This window comes from Gallus gallus, chromosome 2, assembly GCF_016699485.2.
Source record: "Gallus gallus isolate bGalGal1 chromosome 2, bGalGal1.mat.broiler.GRCg7b, whole genome shotgun sequence".
Classification (NCBI taxonomy): Eukaryota; Metazoa; Chordata; class Aves; order Galliformes; family Phasianidae; genus Gallus; species Gallus gallus.
Genome location: NC_052533.1, coordinates 85,282,176 through 85,305,048, shown reverse-complemented (window position 1 = coordinate 85,305,048; position 22,873 = coordinate 85,282,176). Strand labels below are relative to the sequence as shown.

Here is a 22,873-nt window from a genome sequence, read left to right as displayed (position 1 = left end):
TTTTGCGTAGAAAAATTCATTCTGTCTTGGTCACCAAAAACCACATTACTTCTCATCTTTCTTATCATGCCTCCAATTGCACCTGGAGCAGAAAGATCTGCCCACAAAGCGTCAGAGTTAATAAAAACAGGGGGTTGCTGCTCAGGCTGCTGACAAGAAGTACGATTAGCCACACGGGGGGGGTCAGCACTTAATAATATGAAGCACCAACTGCTTTAGCTGAGGATTTTGTTTGTACTGCGTAAATCCTGTTCAGAAGCGAGGTGTCTAAGAAAGACAAACCTGCAGGAGCGCTTGTAAAAAGGGAGAAGGAGAGGTTTTGCAGCAGTTGGCAAGTTCTGCTGGTGTTGCAAACATCCCTGCTATGGTGTCTTCAGCTAGATGGACTAAGACTCCCCAGACTGTTGGTCTGGTGAATTCTTACAATCCAGTTGGCAATATGGTCCAATATGACCTATGTCATATTACAGTGTCTGCACCATCAGTTATGTTGTTTATCTTAAACTACATAGGAATCACATCTTAACTATTGAACACAACTATGAACAAAAGACAGTCCTATGCCTTTCATAGGTTGGAACAGTTTCTATTGACAATTTAGAACGATGCATGGTTTGCTCACTTCCTTGATCTTCCCCCATGAGTTGCTCAAGGAAACCCCCAGTAGTGCACTGGATCCTTCACACCAGGTGGTTAGGCAATGTATATAAACATCTAGACAGCATCTGTTCATTTACAGTGTGGTGATCACCGTAACCACTTATCATCAGTTGATGTGGGTGCTCTCATGTATTAAATGATGCTTTTCCTTTAGGAAAAAAAAAACCACTTTCTGCATGCCTGTTTGAAAACGAGGCAACTTACACAACCTTGATTGTGAAGCGTGCTTTGGAAGTTGACATAGCAAATTCCGCTCCTCCCACCTACCTCACCCAAGTAATAAAACAGTAAAGAAAGATGTAAGGATTTCTATTATCTGTTATTCTTGTTTGCTTGTTTAACATGAATGGTATTTTCATAAAATAAAGAACAACACCCTTCATTAAATATTTGAAAACAAATTGTTCTTTCATTCTACATATATATAAGGGCATTTTCAGACAAATAGTTAATCCAGACCAATAGTTGCTGGGCAATAGTTCACAATAGATCTTTCAAAATAACAGTTTACAACACAAATGTTTCAAAAATACACAACAAACTAAGAAACGTGAGTTCCGGTAGGAACTAACAGGACTGGTGCTTCTAAACCAGTTACACACACGGAAAAATCTTCCTGAAATAAACTCCTTGATCTTAATATGCTCTTAATGCACTGATCTGCAAAGTATCCATGAACAACAGTTCCACACTCAGTTGTACAAATAGTTGATAACTTCTAAAGAAGTGAGAGTAAATATCCAACATCACATTGCATCCAACCATGTAAGATCAAACATACGAAGTTTCAACTCATTCATTTATACTGAAAAAAAGTATTTTACTCTCTTGATTTCATTTTCTTTAAATATTTTGAGTTGATGTCAAGGGCGTGAACTATGAAAAAAAACTGAAAAAGCACAGCGTTTTAACTTTTAATATTAAAAACTAGTGAAGGTCTATGAAGTCAAGACATGAGTCTTGAATGTATTGGCATCGATGCACTGTCTACTGTTTGTTAGCTGTGTTGCTGTAGCTGCTTGGATGTACATATGAAACACGACAGCTGTGTGGTCACACTTTACACATCCTGGAGGAATTATACACAAGTTAAGTCGTTTAATCAGATCTGTCCTACTGGGCACATAGGGCATGTACATGTGGTCAGCTACAACAGCTTGGCTGGGCTTGTCACACAAGAGTACCAACTCACATTCTCATGGTGCAACCCGTATAAGCTTGGCATCCAGATAACCTCTGACCTTTCTAGTGACTGTGATCATACGTCTTTTTTTTGCCCATGATTAATCATTTAACCTTTATTTAAAAATAAAAAAAAAAAACAGCCCATAAGAAGCTAATAAACTAATACAACAAAATGAGTAACACCACAAAGGTGAGCAAAAAGACAGATGGAAAATAGAGTATTTAGGAAACAAACGTGTCTAAGAATTTTGTTCCATGTTATTTTTGCTGAGAAACTGAATTAGGTTGTATACATTACTTCAGAAGATTTATCTTCTGTCTTTTGTTCCTGACTAAAATGAAGCCCAGAGGCAGTAGTAAGAGAAAACTCTGCATCTGCTGGAGGTCTCTGTTAAACTCGGATGGGCATCCACTGAGCTGGATTGCTTTTGGGCTGTGTGACAGCTAATTGCCCAGAGCAAACGTTTGGCAGTTAATAAAGAAATGCTAACTAAAGAACCAACAACTTAACAACACTAATTGAAGACATGTAACAGAGAAGATCGACATTATAAACAAAAAAGGTAAACACTTCCTTTTTGGGCTGTAAGGCTGGATTAGAAAGGAGAAGGAAAAGAAGAGGTACACATACAAGAGGTATACATGGCACTTCTGAAAATGAAGGTGGTTCCTGTTTTCTCCATTGGCTAAAGAATAAAGTTTTAAGGGATTTCAAGATGAAAATGTAGTTTTATTATTTAATCTGAATCTGTTTACCGTGGTAATAAAAGTAAAATGCCTTCTTTTGAAATCTTTACAAAGCTTGTACATCTGTAGGCTTTCACAGCCATGTGGACACAAAGGGGTGACCTGTAAGCTCAACATGTAAGAGCTGTGGAACAGTGCACTTCAGGTGTGGGAGCACTCAGACAGTCAGGAATGGGAAGGGTGGCTACAAGTGCCCAGGCTGCGTTTAGGCTCCCAGCTGGGAACAGCTTATACAAGCAGTACAGCCAGGTGCAATGACTATCATGGTTCCTGGAAGCTAAAAATGTACCAAGTGCACTGGAATGCAGAGGCAGCAGAACAGTAATGTCTATAATGGAGACACACTGTTGGGTTACAACTAAAACTTTGAGGAAAAGAAAAAACATAAGTATTCTTAACATGAATAATGTATGGTGGGAATATAACTGCAAGTCTACGTACTATTTAATATTCAAGCATGTCTCCCCAACTCCAATGTGACTTTAATCAATCTGTTTCTTTACATGTCATTTTAATTACCATCTTTTGGATGTTTTGTTGATTTGTAGTCCTATTTGTATTTTAAGTCTGGAAGACAATGCAAGACTGGTTAATATGAAACATAATCATACTATTCCTTTCTTATATACACGTACACAAACATACATACACATTTTGATAAAGGTATGTATATATGCACACACATTATGTGACAGGCACCTTACTCAATCACGGTTTCTTCCAAAGTTCTGATGAAAAGAGAAAGACAGTGGTGAGACACTGTGCAGAACATCAGGACTAAGGAGCATGATGTGATCATCCACTTAGGGAGAAAAATTGCACTTCTCTGTTGATGACCTATGATCTTCAACTGGGTTAATTACTCTACATCAACTTGTTTTGCTGCTTCTGATACCTACTGAAGCTCGTACTGCAGGCTGCAGTGTAACACGGAGATACGCAAACACAAAGTTTTAGAGCATGCATAGCTCACTGGAGCATGTGCTGTTAAACAACACTGCACGTCCCATGCAGATACAAATGCAACGAAGAGCAGAAACTGAAATACAGAGATTTTAACAGCTTCAGACTACAGCTGTGGTTGTCCCTATTCTTCGTGGTAGACTGCATAAATCACCATTACTTTCCCTATCGTTTCCCTAACATTACATTTTCCACCCTCTTGAACTTCTGTAATTCAATAGCTAGTTCCCAGTATCTCAAATATAGCCACATAAGTCTTCCGTTTTGACTTCTGTTTTTGTTCATCAGATTGCCACAATAGTTATCATGTTTGAAAATATCTTTTAAGCCACTTTCCATATGTAAAGCCAAAGCAACCGGATCAGTTGCTGCTTTAACTAGCAGATTTTTCTCTATTTCTAGTCTCTGGCTTTTAGGTACTACAAAACTGCAGTAGATTTCCTGTCTTTCTTTAAGGCCATCTTCAAATTCTTTTAGTAAAGTGTTGGCTCTCTTCTGCCACTCCTCTTCCTTTGCCAGACAGCTTTGGTACAAGGTACCTGCTGCTCCCGAGCGCAGAAGAACTTCTTTTTCTCTCTCTAACTTCTCTTGCTCCTGTTCTAGGATCCTTCTCTCTTCCACTAGCTTGCGACTCTGGGACACGAGGGCTTCACGGTAACTCAGGGTCCTGTTGCGTTCCTTTTCAAGCTCCAGCTCCAAGTGTGCAACTGCACGACGATTTTCTGTGATTATATCCCGGTATTTGGATTCCAGGTCTTTTTGTAAAGACGACTGCTTTTTATAATATTCTTTTTTTTCTCTTTCTATTTCTTTCTGACATTCTCTGGTCCAGATCCAGCCTAAAATACATAAATGAGACGAAAATGATCAGCATTGATGGGTATAGATAATTAACTTTGCCCCTAAAGAGGTCATTCAATGGTGAAAATGTTCCTTCCTCCCCCCTCTCACTCCACTCGGTGACACTGAGAAGTGGCCAGCACGGTGATGGAAGCGAATGTTCCTCTCTGCTTTGTCCAGATCTGGGGCTCCCAGCTCAGGAAAGATGTGGAGCTATTGGAGCAGGTCCAGAAGAAGCTACATAGATGATCAGAGGGCTGGAGCACCTCCACTATGAAGACAGGCTGAGGGAGCTGGGCTTGTTCAGCCTGGTGAAGGCTCAGGAGTAATGTGTTAGTGGCCTTCCAATATATTAGGGGAGTTTGAGGGCAATCAAGTTTTTACATGGGTAGATACTGACAGGACAAGAGGGAATGGTTTTAAACTAAAAGAGAGGAGATTTAGACTAGATGTCAGGGGGATATTTTTCTACAGAAAGGGTGGTGAAGTACAGGAACAGGCTGCCCCAGGAAGCTGTGGATGCCCCATCCCTGCAGGAGTTAAAGGCCAGGTTGGATGGGGCCTTGGGCAACCTGATCTAGTGCACAATTCAGTGGCTGTCAACTCTGCCTGCGTCAGGGGAGTTAGAACTAATTGATTTCTGAGGTCCCTCATTATATATATATACACATATACATATATATATTATATAGTTCCACGATATTTACTTCTGTTCACACATCCCAAACAACACATTTCTGCAGGTCCACATTTTGCAGGAGGTCTCTTTCAATGATCATGTTTTGTTTGAAGATATCCATTAGTCTTTTTTTCTTTTTTTCCTAGTACATACACTTACTTGTGAAAGAAAAAGGAACTATTGGTAAATAGGATGGAAGTTTTTCATGCATAAACTGCTCTGAGAAATTTTCAGGTCCAGCAAGCAGATATACATCATGACCTCTCTGGGATTGTTACCTTGGGGCTCTCTAACATACTACTTATGAGAGATCTTCCTGAAGTTTATTAAAAGAGATTCAACTCCATGTGTCAGAAACGGCCACTGCCCCAGTGTTATAAGCAGCGTTACTGTGACGTTCCCAAACACAGGCAGGTTCTGGGGACAGCGAACAGAGCATTAGTCCCCAGCTGGGGCACTGCTTTGTTGCTGAGATTTGCCCCTGTTCAGAGATTTCACTGCGGTCAGACGCCTGAACACAGCAATGCCTCAGCAGGGCGGATTTGTGCTACTTACGGAAGGCAGCCAAGCCCAGCATGGGGACCAGCAAGGCATAATTCCACCTGCTGCCTTCATCCCTGGGCTCTCTGTGATGAGGCAGGATGTTCCAGTTGGGAGGATCATTTAAGTTATTCATGAAGACACCCTGGGTGAACAGGAGAGAAACAGCGGGTTAGCGCTATGCCCAGGGACACAGGCCGCTCCCACAGCCACCGCCAGCGGTGATTCGCGGCCAGCTATTTCCGCCCCACACCCCGAGTTACACCAGAGAAGACCACTTCCAGAGGAACGAAACCCTCACGCACACCGTCCCACACACGGGGAACGGCGCTGCCGGCCCCTCAGGCCTCACCAGTCACCGCTGTCCCCGCCTGGCCCTGTCCCGGCCGGCTGCGGGAACAGCGCGTATCCCCAGCACCTCTGAGGCCTCCGAGCTGCCGGCCGGCCGGCCCGCCTCCCGCGGCACGAGCAGGCAGACGGCCGCGGACCCGGAGCCTCAGAGGGTCACCACATACCGGCCCGGGGCCGCCCGCCGGTGTCACTCGCTGCCCGTCCCGCCCTTGACGGGCTGGCCCATTAGCGTAGCGAAACAGGGGGGTGTTGGTGAGGGAGGGAGGAGGTCTCGGGGTTAGGCCGCCCTAGGCACACCCCCGCCCGCCGCTTGGTCTGTCCCGCCGGGGCCTCCCGAGTAACGGCGCCGGTAGCGGTGGCCTTGCGCATGCGCGCTGTGGGCTCCTCCGGCGCTGTGTAAAATGGCGGCGGTGGTGGCAGCGTCGCGCAGCTTGGCTAAGTGTTGGCTGCGGCCAGCGGCGCGGGCGGTGAGTCGTGTCTTTACTCTGCTGGGCTCGTCTGAGTCGCACCCCCTCCTCTCTCCTTCTCTCCTCTCCCCGCAGGCGGCCCGGCTGAGCAGGAAGCCTCCGGCCTCGGGGATGGCGCGGAGATCCCCCCGAGCGGGGACTGGGCGCTGCGGACATGGGGCGTTGCGTGTACTGCCGCTGCCGGAGCAGTGCGCCCGGCCCCGTCCCGCCGCGCGCGGGGCATCCTCTGGCCCGCGTCCCAACGGTGACCTTGGCGGGGGAACCGGCCCTAGGGCGCGGGATGAGGCCGAGAGCCGGGGCCGGAGCCCCGCGGCGGGCTCTCCCCGGGCTGGGGTCTCTGTCTGCAGTTCTTTATTCTGGAGCGAGGCCCTGGGTGCTTGGGGGCTGCTCGGGGTGCCAGAACCTGGCATCGCCTACTTGCTACTCCTGGCTGGGAGCCTACGGGCGCGGTAGCGGTTGAAGGGCGTGCAGCAAAGGTCCATTCCCTGAAGCAAGCAAGCTGGCGGATCTAGCGCCTTCTGCCAAGGCCTCTGGGTAGAAACCATGCTGCTCGCTTCTCTGAGGTCTTCGTGGAAAGCTGGACAGCGTCCACGTTACTGGAGCCTGGCTGTGCAGGGAGTGTACCTCGAAGATCTGACAGCTTTATGTCAGCTGATCTGTAGAGGGTCATCAGTGAGGTCTGAGAACAGAATGCTTGGAAGGGACCTGTGAAGATCTTGCAGTCCAACAGCTTGTTTTTTACCTTGAGAAGTGGGAGCTTTCTGTTTGTCTGCTGTTTCTGTTTGCGGGGAGCTTGTGATGATAAAAGAGGCACTGGGAAAGAAAGCTCACAGCACACCTGTAGTTGACCCCATCTTGTAAGGTGGCAGTCAGCCTCTTCTCTCAGGTAGCAACAATCAGATGAGAGATAATGGCCTCAAATTGCACAACGAGAGGTTCAGGTTGAGTTTTAGGAGAAGTTTCTTCTCAGAGTGGCGAGGCAGTGGCACAGGCTGCCCAGGGAGGTGGTGGAGTCACTGTCCTTGGAGATGTTCAGGGAATGTGTGGATGTGGCACTGAGGGACATAGTGGGTATGGTGTGGATGGGTTGGCAGTCAGACTAGATGAGCTGAGTGGTCTTTTCTAACCTTAATGACTCTATAAAATGTGCGGAAGAGAGACTCCTAGTAGGAGAAAGAGACTGAAAGAGTGTATTTACGTTCTGAAAGCCAGTGAAATAACTCTGATCGGGCCTTGGATTTTTTTTAAGGCTTGCAGTGTACCTGGTAGCATAAACAGCTCAGGATTAGTATGATCAATATGTTCTTTAAATTTGGTACATCTTTTTTTTGTGGAGTTCTGTTCCTCATTTTGAGAAAAAAACTTAATAGCAACATATGTGTAGATTTAACAAAAAAGTGCGTGTGAATAGGAATAGCAGTTCTGAAAGCTTCTGTTTTAACAGAAGCTAAGATGTGGGAAGGAGTCTGCTAGAGCTGTGTAGTTTTTCTTTTTGCTTTCTTTAATGTGTTTCTAGATGGAAAAACATATTCCCAAAGTTAACAGCCCTAGGACCATGGAAGTGTGGTATAGCCACTTCAGAAAACAGTTTATTTGAAAAAGAAATTAGTTCTCTAAGGCGTGACTGGAAGTCTCCAGAAATGACTGGAGACTTTCATTTCTGAGGGAGAAAATATGGGTCAGTATCTTTTTATGCTTGAGGGCATAATCGCTGTTTCTTTCTTTCCCTGTCATTTATACTTTCTTTTAGCAACAGTAATGTATGCAAATCTACTTCTTGTGTGCTATCTTTACATACAACAAAGATCTTTTTTGAATTGCTTTGTACAACAAACAGAATCATAGAATCATTAAGGTTGAAAAAGACCTCTAAGATAATCTCATCCAACCATCCACCCACCACCAATATCGCCTGCTAAATCACATTCCTCAATACCACATCTGTGTGTTTCTTGAACACCTCTGGGAATGGTGACTCAACCACCTCCCTGGGCAGCCCATTCCAGTGCCTGATTGCTCTTTTGGAGCACTCTTCACCTAAAAGAAATGAATTATTGCAGTAATAGTGCTGTTGTCAGAACAACAATTTGAAGACGAGCAATAGTAATAGGATATGCTAGAGAATGCATGGCTGCCACATTTAAAGCATGCAGCCCATCATGGCAATTACTTCTGCTCAACTTACTTTGGTTGATCTTAGGCCTTTGAAGCACTTTCTGTATGGTGAGGGCATCCAGTTTTAACTTGGTGTGACATTGTTTGGTGAGCTGTCCTGCAGATATATAACTTCTGGTACTTCAGTTTCATCTGGTTGCCAATCACTTAATCTGTTTCTATATGTGCAACATTAATGAAGATGACTTAATATGGAAAGTAAGGCGGATATAGAATTGTCCCAGAGTGTGGTAACAGAGCAAGGTGGAAGCGGTGGAGTCACTTCTCTAAGAAGTGCTAATAGAATTATTTAATAATAGCTGTTAATACTAATCCTGTTTAATTAGGTAAGAACCTAATTCCCTTGGCTATAAAAAAAAAAAAGAAAAGAAAAACAACACGCACACAAAAAAAAAACAGAAGTGTGTCAGCAAGTTTGATGACTCATCAGATTCACCATTATGCAAGATCATTTGAAGGAACAGTAAAAGGGATGATAAAGCTAGGTCAACTAAAGGCTAATGCACTTTGCTTAGGAAGTGGTCATTGGGAAGTGATGGGGAAGGAGGACCTGCTTGTTACAGTTTGCAACTGCAGGGTGATTAGCCCATGGCTGTAACAGTTGCTGGGAAAAGCAGTTTCTGTCTAAAAATGCTGCAGAGTGATACCTCAAATAGAGAAGTGCTGATATTATATTACCAATCACTGATAGGACTGTGTTGCTGTTCTAATCAAACACGTGCTCAGTTAAATACTTTTTTTTTAACAATGTAGGGTAGGAATAGTAGATGCCAGTAAATTGATGATTTATACTGTGGGCACTAAAAACTCTGATTCCTTTAACTCATTAAAGCAAAGGTGGGTGCTGGGTGGATTGAGGTATTGCATTTGGTCATTGTTTTGATTTTTGTTTTTTGGTTTTGAATGTGGTAGGGAAGAGGGAATAACATTACAGAAAGGGATATGTGCCCCTATGCTTCATTCAGATATGAATAAATTGTTTGAAATTGATCACTGATTGTAGAGAATGAAAACAACAAAAACAGACCTGGCTTTTGAAGCAGTGATAATCAGGAACAGCCTTCCCCACCACTGCTTTTTGTTAATTCATTACTTTTTAAGGACCTGAAATAATTCAAATTCTCAGCATAGTTTGACCTAAGAGAGGTATTTGACAGTAATTCCTGTGATTATCATAAAGCTCTTGTCATCTTTGCTGACATAAGAGAAAATTGGAGTAATATTGCATATTGACTGCAAACATACTTTTATCAGTGCAGCCACCAGTCTGAGAGACTGATTAGTGTTAGCGATCGGATAGTCTGCTACATCCTGTTACTTGCAGGTTGGTCTTTCATCTGGTTAAAACTTTGAATACATTCATAACTGAATGTAGGAGAGCCCAAACTTCTCTGCATGCATCTCTGAAATGCATTGATGCAGTGCACAGCCTGATCTTGTGGGTGGCAACCCTGCCCATATCAAGGGCATGGACCTGGGTGGGCTTTAAGGTCCCTTCCAACCCTGACTATTCAATGCTGATTCTTTGATTCTTGAATCAGTGGTGAGTAAATAGTTATTGTAACATAGAATAGTTGAGTATGCTGAAATTCTTCCTCATGAAAATATTTGTTTTGTAATAGTTGTCTTGATTTCTTTCTACAGTGGCCAGCAGCATGCCAGACTCATGCACGCAACTTTCACTTCACAGTTGATGGAAAGAAAAATGCTTCTACCAAAGTTTCTGATTCGGTATGTTCATACTTTTCTCTATCTCAGGTAACAGATTAGTTAACACCTAATGTGTCAGAGACACAGAAGAAAACAGCTCTCTGTGTTGCATCCAGTGCTTGTGTTAGTGGAGTGTTGTGCTCAAGTACGTAGTGAGATTAAGTTGCTAAAATACATTGCATATGTATGAATAACTTCAGCTGAGCTTGAAATGCTCGTGATAACAAACACATTATTTTTTTTTTCCAGATTTCTACACAATATCCAGTTGTGGACCATGAGTTTGATGCAGTTGTTGTGGGTGCAGGAGGAGCAGGCCTGCGGGCTGCATTTGGTTTGTCCGAGGCTGGGTTTAATACAGCATGTGTTACAAAGCTGTTTCCCACCAGGTCTCATACTGTTGCTGCGCAGGTGAGAAATGAGGTGGAACGTATCCTTAGAAATACCTACTGTAAGAAAGGTGATAGGGACATGCACAGGAGCATCACATATCATTGTGGCCTCTGTAAATATTATGTATCTCTCTGAAATAATTTCAACTAAATTTATACATGTAGCTTCTATTCAGTTCCTTTTTTTTGTTGCCTTCTACGTAGCTTTGCAGTTTTTGTTCCACTAAACAGAGCAAAATAAGTGTGGCTCTAGGCAGCCTGGTCTAGTGGTTGGCAATCCTGCCCATGGCAAGGGGTTGAAATTGGATGATCTTTGAGATCCTTTTCAACCCAAGCCATTCTACAATAAAGAGCCATTGTGAAAATGATAAATTGCATGCATTTTTTTTCATTACCTCTTTAAATCTGTACTTGCTTGTACATAGAGGCAAAAATGATACGAAATTCTAACAGAAACCAGGGAAACCTAATAAAGCTGTACTTCACAAATTTAATTCCAGGAAAATGTTTTTTTTATTTTCAGGGAGGGATCAATGCAGCTTTGGGAAACATGGAAGATGACAACTGGAGGTGGCATTTCTATGACACCGTGAAAGGATCTGACTGGCTGGGTGACCAGGATGCCATACACTACATGACTGAGCAAGCCCCAGCTGCAGTGATAGAGGTGAACTTTTGCTGGCATTGATGATAACTATAATGCACTAGCACTCAAAGAGGTCTTCTCACTAGAAACACAATGAAGCAACTTGCTGCTTATTATACATAACTGATGCTTGTATTTGTTTTAACAGCTGGAAAACTATGGGATGCCATTCAGTAGAACAGAGGAAGGAAAAATCTACCAGCGTGCATTTGGTGGACAGAGTCTTCAGTTTGGAAAAGGAGGACAGGCTCACAGATGCTGTTGTGTTGCTGACAGGACAGGACACTCGCTCTTGCATACTCTGTATGGCAGGGTAAGGAGTGTGAAGTGAAACTTGATTTGTTTGTTTTTTATAAGTTTTGGTGGTATTTTAATTCCTTTTTTTTTAATGGTATTTTCTGGTGTTGGCTGTACACAAAAAACTTGCATGCTTATCAGTGAGGAATCTGGGAAAACTTCCTTTCCTTGCAAGGTGCCATGGAAGGGTATAGGCTAGGTGATGGTTGCTTTTTCTGTCAGGAGTACACAGAAATTGGAATATATTGAAAGATTGTAATGGATGTCTGTCGTGAAGACAGTGGACATTAAGTAGCTGTTAGTTTTGTGGTCTGAAGTAGTTCTTTGTTGTTACTGCTTCTGTATCTGTTCACTAGATCCAGACAGAATTTATCTAAGCCTTCCTCAAAATCTTTTTTTTCCTCCAGAAAAGCTGCTGCATTGGCATTGGGGAACTCTGATAAAGGATGCCAGGCAGCATTTTTTTTTTTTTTTTTTTTTTTTACTTATAAAACAGGGAGCAGGGAGAAATGAAGCATAAATGCATAAAGGGCGACATGGTCTCCTAGAGTTTTCTCTATGGAAATAAATGAATCATAGAATCATGGAATGGCCTGGGTTGAAAAGGACCATAATGATCATTGAGTTTCAACCCCCCTACTATGTGCAGGGTTACCAGTCACTAGACCAGGCTGCCCAGAGCCACATCGAGCCTGGCCTTGAATGCCTCCAGGGATGGGGCGTCAGCAACCTGTTCCAGTGTCACCACCCTCTGTGTGAAAAATTTCTTCCTAATATCCAACCTGAACCTCCCCCGTCCCAATTTAAAACCATTCCCCCTTGTCCTATCACTATCCACCCTCATAAACAGCCGCCCCCCTTCCTGTTTGTACGCTCCCTTCAAGTACTGGAAGGCCGCAGTGAGGTCTTCCTGGAGCCTTCTCTTCTCCAAACTAAACAAGCCCAGTTCCCTCAACCTTTCCTCATAGGGGAGGTGCTCCAGCCCTCTGACTAGACTGGACTAGACTTGTAGCATTTGATCCTGTCAATTCTACCAACTGTGAAAAGACTACAGGTTTCAAGTACTTTAGTACCAGTTAAAAAGAATGAAGTTCATACCTAGTAACCAATTATTATTTACTTAGTGGTTAGCTAATTTCTGTCCTTCAGGTTACACATGCTGCTGCGGTAAAAATGCTTAGCAGTTCTGATCCTTGAGGGCATGAAAGAATGTGTCTAGCTTGGTGATGCCTGCTGGCTGTTTATGGCTTCCAGAGATGTATTCTGCTTTTCTGAGTAATCTAGTAATACATGCTTGTACAAGCAAGAAGCACTGCAACTGACTGAAGCGCTGCCAAACACAGTGAAAATGCAGCTTGCTGACTAGCTATGAATTCTCAGAATTGAGGGTTTGGTGACTATATGCATTTGAGCTAGATTAGACTCATTAGTAGATTCTTATGGAGATTTCTAGAAGAAACTGGCTTCTCTGACAGTCAGTGAAAGGTTGTTTTTCCATTATGATACAGTCTGTTTGCAGCTTGACAGTTTTGAAAAGAGGTTACTTAGGCATGTGGGGTTGTTGTTAAAGTTCCATTTTTATTCTTTATTTTCCTCCAGTCTCTAAGATATGATACCAGCTACTTTGTTGAATATTTTGCCTTGGACCTGCTGATGGAAAACGGAGAATGTCGTGGTGTTATTGCTCTTTGCATAGAAGATGGCACTATACATCGTTTTAGAGCAAAGAACACTGTCATTGCCACTGGGTAATGTAATATTTATGGTAATCTTGAGAGTGCTGCTATTTAGAGGGCTGTGTGTCTCGTACTTTTGTCTGACTCCACAGTACGGAGATGACATACTGACTTGAGGAAAAAAAAGAAAGCAGTTCTGTTTTTCCCCTTCAATCGAAAGCAGCGTAACTGTGAACTCAATCTCTTCCTAGGAAAAACAACATCTATTACATTTGCACTGAGATATAAATTTAATAAGAGGTCTAACTGTAAAGTCTAGAATAATGACATAAAATTGAAGTGTTTAAAGCATTACGTGTGGTCCAAACGATCTTAAATTTTTTAGGAATGTGCTTTAGAAAGCAGACATTATTGTGATGTTACCGAAGTATGTATATCTCTTATAAGATTCTGAGTTTCCAGTAGTAAACAGCTTTTTCAAGGCTCTCGAGAATCTGTTATATTAAGATGACAGAACTGTTAGTCTGATCATTGTGGGATGAAACTGTCAAAAGATAAGTATAATGTTACATCACCGGTTGCAGAAATTTGTATATGTGTACTGGAACACTGTTTGGATTAGAGTTCTGCTGCTTATTGTTTCTTATCTGTTTCAGTATGATAGATATGTTTATAAACATCTTGCGTAGAAAAATGAGCTTGCTGGTTGAAATTTGGCTTTATTAAAATAACTGTGGCTTTAATACTGAAGTAATTTGATCTACTTAAAATAAGTAGTTTGATATTTCTTGTGAGATTTTTATCCTGAAACTTGGGAGTATTGGCAGTACTCAGAAACATTGGAAACTAATATCTTTGCTGTATGCATGAGAATTCACTGATAGTGACAGTGAATTTTAGAGAAGCAGCTTTTCAAATCTAAGCATGTCAAATCAGGGCCATACATACGTATATATATATATATATATATAAGTCATTTTGCTAGAACTGCTAATAATAGTTTAAATGGAGACTAGTCTTTCTCAAGTAACTTTGTCACTAGCCATTTTTCAGATGAGGCTGACTATAACAGGACTATATCAGTTTTCTTTTGTTTTAGTTGAACTTAGGAGAAGTAAGATATTTTGGTATTACTCTTAGGTAATTATCCCTTACGTATTTTGCTTATTGCTCTTTTCTAGTTCTACCATTTTGCAGACAGCATAGTTGAGCAGTATGGTTGGATATTTTTTTGGTAATTTTGTTAACTGGTTATGTTCTGCAGGGGGTATGGCCGTACTTACTTCAGCTGTACATCTGCTCACACTAGTACAGGTGATGGCACTGCTATGGTTACACGAGCTGGCCTTCCTTGCCAGGACTTGGAGTTTGTACAGTTTCACCCTACAGGTATGGAATATAATTACAGACTATAAAGTAATACAGGTAACTTTTTTAGTATGATGAAATTTTTTTTGTGTGTGGTTTTAAAATGTGCTTAAATCTGTTTGCATTTTTCTGTCGCGCTTCATTACTTCATTAATTGCTTGTAGGGGGACGTTCAGACTTGTGTGCAGCTGGTGTAGAATATAAATCTGAGAGTAAGACTATTCCCATATGAGAGGTCACAGCCAATGTAATACCAGTGTTAAACATAAAGGTGCTGCTTTTTCAGGTTGAAACTCCTTTACCTCTGAAACGTGTGCTGCTTCTTGTGCTCCAAATAATAAATCTAATAATAGATAAAGAAACAGTGGGATAGATTCATGTGCCTAAGGAGTTTTTCATAAGAATATTTTATTAAAATGGGGTAGTTGAAGTAAAGATGTATATTTTTTGACCAGGGTTTTGTAACACAGTATCAGTGTCTAAACTGGAGGCAGCAGTGGTCACAGACTAAGAAATAAAGACCTATTATTTTGTGCTTGTTGCTAAATAAATGTTGAGTTTTAACTTTTGGTAAGTGATGAGTTTTTTTGTATTGTTTACTTCTACAGTGTTATTAGTTAATCCTGACAAGGATTATGTCAGTGTTCATTTGATGTAACTCAGGTTTTTGTAGTCAGAGAAGCTTTATTATCTGGTAATTCCATAGCTTTTAATATAATTATCAGGTGAATGGGATGTCAGCATTCTTATTTTTCTATGATGACCAGTGCTGAAGACTCTTTTTATTTCTGATAAGGAAGGTCTTACTGAGTAAGCTTTTACATTTGACACAGTTTGAAGCCATTTTGTGCTGTCTTAGTTCAGGAGAAGAGGCAAGAAAGATGAATAAGCAGAACTTGAGATGATCAATTTTGGTTTACTTTGAAATCTTGAACAAAGTAATTGATAAAGGTCTACAAAATCTCTGTAAAATTCTCCTTATGTATTGATAGGTGCAGATCTCTTCTGGTTGTAATGTTTTAGATACCACAAGTCTTCCAAATGAACTTGCTCACTTTCCAGTAAGAATGCTTGATAGGAATAGCTGTACTTGTTTTTAAGTGGCTACAGGTGACAGTTATTATTAGGTGATACTAAGGTAGAAAAAAATCTAGCCATGTGACTTGTTTGCATTACCTTGCTCCTGCAATCTTGCTTGTCTTCGTTAGGACACTCTCAAATCTTTTATTTGATGGCTATTTTCTTTCTTTGCAGGTATCTATGGGGCTGGCTGCCTCATAACAGAAGGATGTCGTGGAGAGGGAGGTATTCTAATTAACAGTCAAGGTGAAAGGTTTATGGAGAGATATGCACCTGTAGCTAAAGATCTGGCTTCCAGGGATGTAGTGTCTCGTTCTATGACCATAGAGATACGGGAAGGAAGGTTAGTTAAATATTCTAATAAAGCTTCACAATGAATGCTTCATCATACTAGGTTATATGCAATGCATTAGTTTGTTTGTTAAATACCTGAATACTGCATTTGGCACAAAAATTTTACTTATTCCTTCCTAATGTGCCCTAGAAGGGGGAACATAAGAGGTTACGGATTTTGTGATCTAATTCTTTGTGTCTAGGGACAGTTGTTCAATTATCATAAACTTTTACATCCTTCTGTGGAGATGCAGTTGTTTAAAGTCTTAAATACTGTTAATTGCTGTGAAAAGAAAGCTGGGGGATGAAAAATACTCTTCTGCCAAGATCAATGGTTTAAAAAAATATGCTACATATTCTTTTTTTCTTTTTTGGGTCAGATGAACTTTAAAATCCTTTTTTTTTTTTTTACAAAGGTTATCTATCACAAATGAAACAAGTTAGCTAAGCAAAATTACTAGTTTTTGCAGAATTTCTGTTGTGTTCCAATGCTGAAATTTTTATTTTATAGGGGTTGTGGCCCTGAAAAAGATCATGTGTACTTGCAATTGCACCATTTACCACCCCAGCAGCTGGCAACTCGTCTCCCAGGGATTTCAGAAACAGCTATGATATTTGCTGGAGTTGATGTCACTAAGGAGCCTATTCCCGTTTTGCCTACGGTGCATTATAATATGGGAGGTATTCCTACTAACTACAAGGGACAGGTAAGTAGTACAGATCATTTTTAGTAGCTGAATTTTCATTTGGTTTTAGGAAATGATAATCCAAATATAAATGTAAGAGTGCTGAATAACGTTAACTTAATAATGTTACAGTGTTTAAAACACACCATGCAGTTTGATTTTGTAAATCACATTCCAGTTCATCTGGAGATGGAGCTCTGAGAAACTTGAAAAATGAAGTTAACAGTTATTGTCATATTTGTCAAGAGTTTTGACTATCAACTTGAGGATAAGATACAGTTGAGGGATCAAACTAGGATTCTGTTACAATTAAGCTAATGCATATTAATTCTCTTTACCTCCTGCAATCACAGATTCCTTCAACTTAGACTAGTTAGAGATATCAACTTGATGGTGTCAGCTGATTTATTTTTTTTATAGTTGATTGTATCCTACTTTCTAAATACAAATTTTCCCTTGATAATGTGTACAGGTCAGTTTTGTATCCTCTGCTTTTCTAACGTTCTACAGAACTGCAAAGTTATATATGGTTCTGTTAAGAATTGTTGAAGAAATTATAGATCTTAGCGCTGTCTGTATTAACACCATAGTGTTATTAAACTAAGTAAATAGATTTAGATGTGGGGAAAACTTTAGATGGTGTTTTGTCCTTACTTGCACGTGGCACTTGAAAAATGAGGAGGCTTGCATTCTTAAGCTATTTGAGAAATGAGTGTTAATTGGCTGTCTGCAACGATAGGTGATCACGCATGTGAATGGTGAGGATAAGGTGGTACCTGGCTTATATGCTTGTGGCGAGGCAGCGTCTGCATCTGTCCATGGTGCTAATCGTCTTGGAGCAAACTCCCTTTTGGATCTGGTGGTCTTTGGTCGTGCTTGTGCCCTTACTATTGCAGAGACCTGCAAGCCTGGTAAGTGTTAGTGTTTGTCTTACTATTACGGAGGTGTTTATGATTTGCTACTTGCTTTACGAGTTGCTACCTGCTTCAAATTCAGAAGGCAAGCCCTAGACTATTATTTGTTAGAAAATGCAAGAATTGGTATTTGTACTTCTTGTATGCACATTAACTGTGCTACTGCTTGTCATTAAGGCTTGCTTTGTGAGCTTATCCACTTAAAACTGGTACTATCAGTGCTACTGGCAAAAACAGTTGGAATTTTGCACAGTTCAGTAAAGTATGATGTTGAACATGAAGACTTGACTTCCCTACATTCTGCACTGCATATTCTGCATAAGTGTCCTTTGCTTTCCCACTTCTTTCATTTAGTGGGATTTGCTGCCACCTTGTTGATATATGAGGTGGACTACACATGCAAGTGATAGGAAAAAAAAAATAGTAAAAATTGTAATATGCTCTTTCTCTATACGTGTGTTATCACTGTTGTATGTTATTTTTTAAATAATTTGGTTCAGCAGTAGCTACTAAATTTGAAGTTAAAAACAAAAAGCAAAACCAAAAAACAACAAAACACTCTAAGAGGCAGTTACATTGCAAGAATGGCTGAATTCCAGTAGTTGTTACCTGTTTTTTCGTAGTTTGATGACCATGCAGAGTGAGACTGATTAAAAACAAACAAGAGCAAACCTGCACCTTCCCCCCCCTTGCCCCAGCGTGTATGGAGTGGTCTGTGATGTAATCCCTTTGGATCTAGCAGTGCTTATTGGCTATGGGTTGTACAAACGTTTTATTTGGATTGGTCCTGTGGCTCCTCTGAGTTTGGAGTTGTGGGAAACTTCTTACTAGTCTGAATGCAGAACTACACAGATGAAATGTGCTGGTCAGATACTGCCTGCTTGTTTAGTTTAATGATGTTTGTCAACCAGCAACAGATGGTTTCTAGTGTTGGAGAGAAGATGCGGAACTCTCATGTAGCTGCCAAGCTTATTGGCTGAATCCTGGTCCTTAAATAGGGACCAAGAGAAGATGGGAGGTCTGGGGATGAGGAGACAAGGCAAGTATAGGAGGAAAATAATGAGCTACATCCAGTGAAAGTTACTGCATAGTTCAGAAGAATTTGCACCAAGTGCAGTTTTTAAGAAGTTAGCAACAGAACTTAGCCTGACCTAAGATTTCCATACCAACTATCACAGGAAAAATAAACATAAAATATTCCACTGGGAACTCTATTTTTTTAAAGTGCTATGAATACCGTAGGTTTGGGAAAATAGCAATCAGTTTGTATCTCAGACAAAGAAAACGGATCTGAGTTACAGTCATTATGACTTTATGAATCTGCCAGAAACATTCACCTACTAAACTCACTGGAATTTTCTTAATAGGAGAACCAGTCCCCTCCATTAAACCAAATGCTGGTGAAGAATCAGTTGCTAATCTTGATAAATTAAGATTTGCTGATGGAACGATAAGGACTTCAGAAGCACGACTTAATATGCAGAAGGTAAGCTTGGTGAACTATAAGGTAGAAAAAAAATTCAAGCAGAAGAGATGGAGTAGTCACTTTGCTAAGCATGCTGTTCAGAATTTGCTTTGCAGAAAAAAAGGGAAGTATGGGAAGATTGTATGTGTACAATAAAACTGTATCTGTTTCATTAGCTGTTTCTTCCCTTTGTGAATATTCTGTTATCCCACTGTATAATAGAGAGGGTTTTTGTCTGTTTGGGGTGAACAGAAAAATGTTTTTGTCAGGCTGCAGACATGTCTGAAGGCAGAAAAGCTCTGTATCAAGCTCTGCTAGAATTAAATTATGTGGAATATTATGCACATACAGCATATGAAATCAATTTTTTTTTTACTGTCTTGCAGACAATGCAAAGCCATGCTGCTGTATTTCGTACTGGCTCTATACTACAAGAAGGCTGTGAAAAACTTAGCCAAATTTATCGTGATCTGGCTCATCTAAAGACATTTGACAGAGGTAATTTGATAGCAAAGAATAACCTTGTACTCACTGAGAAAGGTGGCTTTGCTTATTTTCCTTCCATAGACCTTCTGTTTTCTTTTCTTTAAAATTTTGGGTAGAGATCTTGACTATTTTGAATCTTTAGATCTCTAATTGCTAAGCATGGAAATCAGCAAAGTAATTGATCTTATTAGGCACTTTCTAATTGCATACTACTTCAAAGAACATGATGTAAAGTTGTTCATATACTAAGAAGAACTTCATTACTATGTTTTGAAAAGGCCCATGAGTTGCAAAAAGGTGGCAAGACACTTTATTTTTAGATTGAATGCTCAATTTTATTTCTTCATCTGAGCAGATAGCTCTCACAGATACTGTCACGTCTTTTAATATATCTTAAGACTTGATGAATTAAGTGCAACTGATGGTGTAGGTTTTCTCTGCTCAAGTTGCGTATTTCTTTCCAGCTGCTATCTCCTTCTTTAGACGCGTTCAAACACTGAAATTAGAACAGTATCTCCTGGACAACTCTCACCAAGCATCAAGAAAAGAAGTGTTGTGATATAACATAGGAAATAAAATGAAATATATTCATGTAAAGAACTTGGGGTCCATATTGGAGATACTTAAGTGGAACCAGCAAGGTGGCTTCTTTTTTTCAGTCTGAGGGGAAGCCCCCAGGTTGCCTGGGTCTTTTAGACATCCACTTTTAAAAAACAAAACAAACAAACAAAAAAACCCATCTGGCCTCATCCTGTCAATTGAAATGAGGTGTGGGAACTGAATTGTAGGTTTTATATAAAGCAGAGAATCTGTATTATAACTTGGTCTCAGAAGTGCAAATGCACTCAGCAGTGCACCTGGACACCTTTTTGTAATAGTTCTAGATTTTTTTCTAAGGTTGTAGGCATCAGTGTAGAGCCTTTCAGGAAATACTGAGTAATTCAGTACTGGAGTATTACAGACTGATTGCATTCTGTAGAGCATGGACTGGTTTGGTTTTAAGTATCAGCACTAGATTAGAAGTAAATTAAGAAACTTTTCTGTAGGACACCTTCCACAGTATTTCAAATTTTACTAGGCATTGTGTGGAACACCGATTTGGTGGAGACCCTTGAACTGCAAAACCTGATGCTTTGTGCCCTGCAAACCATTTATGGTGCTGAGGCTCGCAAAGAGTCCCGAGGTGCTCATGCCAGAGAGGACTATAAGGTATGTATTTTATTTGGCCTAGATGTAGGATTGAATTTGCTCTCCTTAATGTGTCCTGAATTAATTATATATAGTAACTTCCTTCAAAATAGTCTTTAGAGCCTTGGATTAAGGCTCATTTCATTCACGGTCTCATCTGCTCTGCTTTATCACTTCTTTACTTATTATATGTAAACTGACCAATACATGTAACATCAGCTACTGAACTTAAGAGAAGAGTAGTTTAATGCATGCATTGGAATGATTAGGGAGATCTGGAACAGGACTACAGTAATAATAAGGTTGTGAATGTGTAAACAGGGTTGAAGGCAGAATAATTCTGTGTAAGGAATGTGACTTTAATACTGAAGCTTAGCAAGGACTTTGAATTTGGGCATGGACAGTATTGAAATAAAGCTTGCTGGCTGTTAGGAGACACATTGCATTACAGTTGCAACCAGTAATGTGATTCTAATGTGATTTGCAGATGCCAATTCCTTGTGTATTTTAACTTTTCTCCTTAGTTACGGATAGATGAGTTTGACTATTCTAAGCCACTCCAAGGCCAACAGAAGAGGCCGTTTGAAGAGCACTGGAGGAAGCACACCCTTTCGTATGTGGATGTCAAGTCGGGGAAGGTATGCTGAGTCTGGTTGAGAGTCTCCCTGTCAGCAGGAAGCAGTCCTGTTGGTCAGCTGTTGATAGCATTCTTTTTAAATATTATAGTCTACCAATACTATTTCTGATCAGGATTTTGGTTTTAATAGATTGAGTTGGTTGGTAAGTTGGTAGAACTTAAATGGCTATTGAGGGTTACCCTCTGTTTCCCATGAAATTAAATGAATAATGGGGAAGTGGTTTAACATAATTAATTGTTGCCCATGTTATTTGGTCATTCCTGTTAACTATCCTGTCTTGGTTAGATATGAGATTACTTTATCTTGATTTTTTTTTTCTCCCATTCTTTTTTTATTTTAGGTTACCTTGAAATACAGACCTGTAATTGACAGAACTTTGAATGAAGAAGACTGTTCAAGTGTTCCACCTGCTATTCGCTCATACTAGTAACTTAGATTTGACTTGCAGTCCTCTCCCAGAGAGGGTTGGTGTACATATGCATAGCAGAAGCAAATCAAAGTACTGCTCTTAACTATCAGTGAACGGCAAAACGTCGCTTCAAGGTTTTGCTAACTTATGTTCTGCTCTTTGGCTTACCCTGTAACTATGAAAGTGGAATGCAGAACAGCTTGTGTTGTTTCACTCACCTGCCACAACTGAAAGGGAAAACACAAAATTTGTCTAAATAAAGTCATCAGAAGTTGTGCTCCAGTATTTGTATTTATTTTGAATATGCTGGTATGTATGTAATTATACATGCAAAATAAAGACAGTTATTTGTCTATTTTAAAAACAAGGAATGTATTTTGAGTTTTCGAGAAGACTGAGGTGCTGAATTTTATGACTTAAGATTCAGCTAAGGGGAAAATAACGTGGTGCTGAAGTAATTAATGTTAGAAATCAACCAAGAGTTATAAACTTGTAGAAATTGTCATATTTCTGCTCTGAAGAAGGAAGCAAGACAATTCTAGTTGGGTATAAATAGAAGTTAATAGTAGTAGTCACTATTTTAAGTTGGCTATTAGGAAAAACTTCTCAGAAAGACTGGGACAGGCCTGTGGTGGAGTCACTGAGGGGTGGAACTCAGAGGTGGAACTGAGGGGGATGTGGTTGGTGGGCATGGGTTGGTTGTTGAACTAAGATGATCTTGGAGGTCTTTTCCAACCTTTGTGATTCTGTTATCTCTGGAACTTGTGAACTTGTGGCTTCACCTTCCTTTTCTCTCAGAGGAACTCCTGCCTCCACCAAAGCGTGAAGCGCTGCTGCACTTGCTTGAGCAGGAAAAAGAAAGGAATTATATCCAGACTTCGCTGCTGTATAGGTAGCATCGGCTACCTATAAGCTAGGAGGAAGCACCGTTTTCCTGCTGGAGCCCCTCAGCCCGTCGGCTCCCGCAGCAGCCGATTG

At 40.7% G+C, this 22,873-nt stretch overlaps 2 protein-coding genes across 7 annotated transcripts; one reads left to right on the top strand and one right to left on the bottom strand.

The window, feature by feature from the left end:
- Positions 1-1,042: 1,042 nt before the first annotated feature.
- CCDC127 (coiled-coil domain containing 127) lies at positions 1,043-6,179 on the bottom strand. 6 transcript variants are annotated; one of them, XM_040684249.2, is made up of 3 exons: positions 5,880-6,179; positions 5,630-5,759; positions 1,043-4,394 (listed from the first exon to the last, which is right to left on the bottom strand). In XM_040684249.2, exons 2-3 carry the CDS (start codon positions 5,748-5,750, stop codon positions 3,721-3,723), a joined length of 795 nt encoding a protein of 264 aa, XP_040540183.1. In that variant the 5' UTR covers positions 5,751-5,759; positions 5,880-6,179; the 3' UTR covers positions 1,043-3,720.
- Positions 6,180-6,330: 151 nt separating this feature from the next.
- On the top strand, positions 6,331-22,260 carry SDHA (succinate dehydrogenase complex flavoprotein subunit A). Its single transcript, NM_001277398.1, is given in 15 exon segments — positions 6,331-6,432; positions 10,252-10,338; positions 10,567-10,728; positions 11,233-11,376; positions 11,504-11,668; positions 13,252-13,400; positions 14,593-14,717; positions 15,951-16,119; positions 16,621-16,816; positions 17,535-17,706; positions 19,077-19,195; positions 19,561-19,672; positions 20,739-20,869; positions 21,373-21,486; positions 21,827-22,260. Coding segments are annotated over 15 exon segments (1,998 nt in total). The 5' UTR covers positions 6,331-6,366; the 3' UTR covers positions 21,914-22,260.
- The last annotated feature ends 613 nt before the right edge of the window (positions 22,261-22,873 follow it).

What these genes read in the sequence shown, in the direction of transcription:
- CCDC127 (XM_040684249.2), bottom strand. Translation starts at nt 5,750, where the DNA reads ATGAATAACTTAAATGATCCTCCCAACTGGAACATCCTGCCTCATCAC. An exon ending in GCTGGGCTTGGCTGCCTTCC is followed by an intron (nt 4,395 to 5,629) that starts GTAAGTAGCACA and finishes TATGTATTTTAG; the next exon opens with GCTGGATCTGGACCAGAGAA.